A 5,696-nucleotide genomic window follows, 5' to 3' on the forward strand; every position below is an offset into this window, starting at 1 on the left:
ACAATAGATGAAGTAATGTCTGAACACAAATGTTAGGGGCAGCAGAGTTACTTACAGATAGATTATTCCATCAGTGGTACCATTTGGAGCCCATTTATTTTGAATTTATGAATGTAAAATAACTGCAGATTTATCTGGTCTTGTAGATTGTCTCAAGGCTGCAGAGCAGATAAATTGAATGCCGTGTTTCTAAATTCACACTGAGGGGGAGGCTAAGCGGCTTGTGCAGTGACCTTGATTGTAGCTATTGAACCTCCAAATAAGGAGACCGAACAGATAAGAGCGGCGTTATTTGGCACACAAAGGAAGACAATCCAGTGACGCAGCCGTGGCGTCAGCTGATGAGCAGAGTCAACATGCAATCACAGAGCCCAGTGAGGTATGAGTTAGGAAACTGGAATGAGTGATAAAGCAAAGGGCAAAGTTTGCCCTCAGTAACAGGTATAGTAAAGAACGTCTGCACAATCTGTTATTTCCAAAGGCCGCTTATATGACTCTGCATTCGCCCACTGCAATTTGGAATAGTAATGCAATTTTAAAGTGGTTTCCAGAGGACAGAATACATTTTGCTAAATCCCACTAAAACGAAGATGAAATGCAGGCGGGGTGGATTTGAAAAGATCATTTCTCGCTGAAACTCTGAGAAATCTGTAAATATCAATGACAAACTTAAGACAAGAGAACGCACTGTGCTCTGTGATGTAGAAGAATTTGTGTTGTGTGCAATGGAAAGAAAAGGAAAAAATCCAAATGATTTTAGGGCTTCAATCACCCCCAGAGATCAACATTATGGCCTTAACGATGAGACAGTCAAGGTCACTCAGCATACTAATGATCACCAGAAACTCATCCTCTGCCAAAGTGTAGGCTTACTTTAAAGAGTATTACTGATGCTGCGAGCGATAAGAATATGCATTTGATTTACTGCTCATGATAAAAGAGCTTTATTTATTTATTTATTTATTTGTCATCCTGCAGACATTTAATAACTGACTGTAGAGCCCATGACTCTAGCAAGACCTCCGATGAGTCAGGTAGCATCTCAGTTCCGCCTAAATCTGCATGGCACTTCCGTCTCATACAAGGAGCTAGTATGAAAAACACAAATTAAAATAAAAATACAGTACACAACCACAGAAGCTTTAATTAGTCATTTCAGATGGATTGAGGGTTTTTGCTTATTACATGGTCAGTCACTCACAGACTGGATTATTGATGTGCGTAACCAGGGAGGTGGCAATAAACTGGCAGAGGTGACTTTGTATACAAACACCTGGAGTTCATCCACATCTGAAGCAGACAAAAATGTGCCAATTATCACTTCAGGATTAAGAGACTCGTTAATGTGTCCTTTTTGAAGAGAAGCTGTTGATCTGGTTAATTGTTTTTAGACATCATGTAACTGTCAATTTATTTCCTGTTTTAATGTACATTTATGAAAATAAATACAGGAGATTGTATTTCAGTGATTAAAACGGCCTTCAGAGGGAGTGGGTTAGTCTTAGCTTCTTCTGTTACGTGAAATGGTATCAAAATCTGCAGTCTCGCCAGAAACGTTATCTTCTGTAAGCACAGTGTGATTACAAAGACAGAACAGAACATCCCAGGAAATGAACATCCGCACAAAGAGATGAATCTCGACACCGCAGGGTCATGTCTGTGACTCGCAGTGACCCGGTCATTTTAATAAGACTCAACAGCGCCCTCTGGTGGCAGACATGGCGTGGTGCAAATCTTCCTTTTTATTGTAAAACAGTTAATTGCGCTAAAGCACATCTGAAAACTTTTCTTTTTTGTGATTTAGCTTAACGTTATTTTTTCATCTCGCACAGCACATGCAACGTTTAAGTTAAAATTACGCGTTAAATCGAAGTTTCTGGAAGTTAATAATGACGCTTCAGATTGCGCAGGCGCAGAGTGTATACGTACTGAAAACACGGAAGGTCCAACACCATATTCCCAAACAGAGGCTTCTACGCTGTAAACTCTTTATAAAACGTCGTCGGAGCGGCCCTAGAATAAGCCAAGTGCGGTATTGTTTTATTTTGGCAGTTGCGGTTTAAGAGTGATGCCTGTCGAGTAGTTGGGCCTTTTCTGCTTTTCTGCTTCATCTGAAAGCAAACCGCTGAAGAAGATGCCCGCTCGTAATGTTGTGTCCAACGGGATCCCTAACAGCAAAGTTAGGTATTCCAGGTTAGCCACTGACGACGACGGCTACATTGATTTACAGGTAAAACAGAAGGTGTAACGCTAGGATACGTTACCATTGCTTTTATTTTTAGATAATAGACTAAAGTTGGTGCACTGGTTTCGACCACTACAGTATGAATATAAAGGGGTACTGCAGCAATAGATGGCCGCTGTCATTTCCGAGCTAAGGTAGCCCTGTTGACGTCATTGGGGTTGTTGGGGGGGGGGGGGGGGGGGGGGTCCTGTGATATTAATTCTTATAACCTCTTGATGTTCTCATCAAAGTTTGGTGAATGTTCACAAGAAGTACTGCATAACCAACACTTTTAAAGGACTGTGCAAATGTCTTGAGCCACCCTACTTTGAAGGAGTCAGACTTGGCATTTTTTTAAGTGGTCCTAAGCAATACATAGACTGAAACAAAAAGACTGCGGGCTTATTTGCTTTTGCTGTTTAAAAGTAGAATGGGAGGCAGAGCCTTGCAGTTTCAGGCCCCTCTTCTATGGAACAAGCTCCCAGTTTGGAAGTATTTCTTGTTCTCTCACCTGTGTTACGACCCCCTCTTTTCACTCAGTATGTGTTTAGTACACCACTCTATTCAATCGTGAATTATTATTAATGTCCGGATCTCTTCCACAGTTTATTGTATCTTTTGTCCTGGCTTCCTCCCCTCAATCCCAACCAGTCATAGGAGATGGCTACCCCTCCCTGACCCTGATTCTTTCAACGTTTCTTCCTGTTAATAGGGAGATTTTCCTTCCCATTTTTGCCAAGTGCTTGCTCATAGGGGGTCGTTTAATTGTTGGGGTATTCTCTGTATTATTCTAGGGTCTTTACCTTAAAATATAAAGCCCCTTGAGGCGTCTGTTGCTTTAATTTGACACTATAAGAATTTCACTCTCAGAAAGTTGAGTTGAATCAAACAGTAGTTCTCCAGGCTTTCTGAAGGTCTTTCAAAACCATTCTTTGGAAACTGGCTGCGTTTTTACTCATTTAAGGTCCAGTCCTTGTACCGGAACATTTTGTGAGAAATGTCTTTTTGTTTTTTCAGCTACTTTCAGCTGTGAATAAAGGAAGCATTAAAAATGGCACCTAACTCAGTGTTGTGTCTACACATAACAGGCAACTTAGCATATTTTAAATCTTGTATTTGGGTACTTTGTTATGAGCAGGCTGTCACAAAAAGCACCTAACTTTATGTGTCTTTAGTTGGATCTGTGAAAATGCCAAAGATAACACAGTTTGACAGACACTAAATAGTTTTTTAGGGCCTGCATTTCAGCCAATGGTGTTTGGAATCTTGTCACAATTAAATCATGAACACAGAAAAGTATGATCAGATTTTGATCCACTGTGCGATGCCCTCTAGTAGGGGTAGGTGACAGCTTCAAAATTACCAGCACAATATTGCAAGAACATTTACTGTAATGTAAATGCATGCTTTTGCTACACTAGTGATATTGCATTTTGACATTTTTATATCATGTAAAAAATTATAGACGTATTATTGAAGACAACACGATATGGTACAGCCCTACCTTCTGGAAATCGTTGGCAACAGCTTCATTTTTCAGTCGGGCAGAGATCCCAAACACACTGCCAGTGCAGTCAAAGCATACCTGGATAAAAACACACACAATAGAACACTGTCAGTCATGGATTGGCCTCCTCAGAGAAGGAAAATAAACATTATTGAAGCAGTGTGGGATATACTGTATTTCCATGTGTTTTTGAATCTGTCAATAAATTGCTGCACCTATTTGCCATTTTCCTAGCAAAATACTAAAAGAAAAATTAGGGTTAGCTTGAGATGTTTGCACAGTACTATACATCCATGTTTTTATGAGAATAGGGCAATTTATTTAAAGCTGATTCGATGGAAAACATCTCTCTAGTCTGATGATTTTGACACAGAAGAGGAAAAACGGACACTTCCAAGAAACCTTGTGTTTCACAGAAATGTGTTTGAAATGAAATATTTCCCCTCTACAGTTCAAGAAGAGCCCACCCAAGGTCCCATATAAAGCCATCGCACTAGCCACGATCCTTTTCCTAATCGGCTCGCTGTTGATCATCATCGGTGCTCTTCTCTTGGCTGGCTACTTTGGCGTCACTGTAAGTAATTTTCTAGGTCACACTTTTTCTTGTTACATCCTTTTACTGGCCATACAATGTCATCATGTTAAGAGAATAAATGTTTTCTTTCTTTTAGCACACAGACCGGACCGTGCCTGTCCTCATCATCGGGATCCTTGTCTTCCTGCCTGGATTTTACCACCTACGGATAGCTTACTATGCATCAAAGGGCTACCCGGGGTACTCTTATGATGACATCCCAGACTTTGATGACTGACCATTGCTAAAGCCCCAGTCCTGCTGTGCTTACATGTAGTGAATTTAAGGTCGTGATATATTTAAAGAAAATGAGATCCCTTTTTTTGTTTTTCATAATTGTTTTTAAATTACAATATTGTTCCTATAGATTTTTCTACCTAGGTTCTTAATGCCAGGTTGCTAATAGCAACTGTTTTTTTTAATCTTTGTATTTGTTTTATAGCTTGATAAATGAATAAAAAAGATTTGTATTATTTCTTTTGATTTATATAAAACCATTTCAGTTTGTTTATAGAATATTTTACCTTATGTAGTACAACCAATGTGGCCACATATAGTGAGTCTTTTAACTGCTTCACTACAACCAGTTTTTATTTTGTGTATTCTTTAGGTAGATCCATCAGTTCAGTGGCAGAGAGAATAAATAATTTAAAACTAAAGTAGCTGCAACCAACATAACAAATACCTGGTATACCTATTATATACACAATATCACCTCTGTGGCATAATAATGATATTTAATAAAAGGCTAGCGTTGTGTCTTCACATCCCGTGTAGTGAAGATTGCCTCGCCCTAGTTAATGCTTCCTCACTGCTCTGAGTTGTTCTTTCCCCGAGGATTTTGTGTGATTAATTCCAATCCTTCGATCTCCATATGGTGCACCTGGCCTGTGAGAGTAAACACTGTCAAACAGTACACAAGCAATTAAGGCCTGACATTCTGCTGACATTTGCCCCTCTAATCTGCGCCATCAACTCATCACTCAGCATAATTTGAAAGTGTGCTGGTGAAAGCCAAGACTGCCACCTCGATTCCTCCACCCCCCCCCTCCCCCCAGATAATGTCATATGTAAAACACATTGCTAGTAAAGGTTGGACGTCTATATAATCCTTTCAGAAGCCTAGTAACCCGCTGTTTGCCAAAGGGATAATTCGAGGGTAGCTGCTTGTGTTCTCGTTGTTTCTCTTTCCTTGCTATCGAATGAGCCCACCCAACTGTACACTGATCACAAACTGCCGGGCCTTAGATCAGATTATGCACTTTAAATCAGCTCAGATTCTTTGTTTTTTAAGTGCTTCCTGTGGTTCCAGGAGGCATTCGCACACAAAACGTCTTACAGAGGACTGAGATTTACTGTGTTTGTCCCGGAAACAAACATTTTTTATACTC

At 40.0% G+C, this 5,696-nt stretch overlaps 1 protein-coding gene across 1 annotated transcript; it reads left to right on the forward strand.

The window, feature by feature from the left end:
- The first annotated feature begins 1,907 nt into the window (after positions 1-1,907).
- On the forward strand, positions 1,908-5,361 carry tmem230b (transmembrane protein 230b). Its single transcript, XM_026188730.1, has 3 exons — positions 1,908-2,230; positions 4,183-4,305; positions 4,403-5,361. Exons 1-3 carry the CDS (start codon positions 2,135-2,137, stop codon positions 4,541-4,543), a joined length of 360 nt encoding a protein of 119 aa, XP_026044515.1. The 5' UTR covers positions 1,908-2,134; the 3' UTR covers positions 4,544-5,361.
- The last annotated feature ends 335 nt before the right edge of the window (positions 5,362-5,696 follow it).

Source organism: Astatotilapia calliptera, chromosome 12, assembly GCF_900246225.1.
Source record: "Astatotilapia calliptera chromosome 12, fAstCal1.2, whole genome shotgun sequence".
Taxonomy (NCBI): domain Eukaryota; kingdom Metazoa; phylum Chordata; class Actinopteri; order Cichliformes; family Cichlidae; genus Astatotilapia; species Astatotilapia calliptera.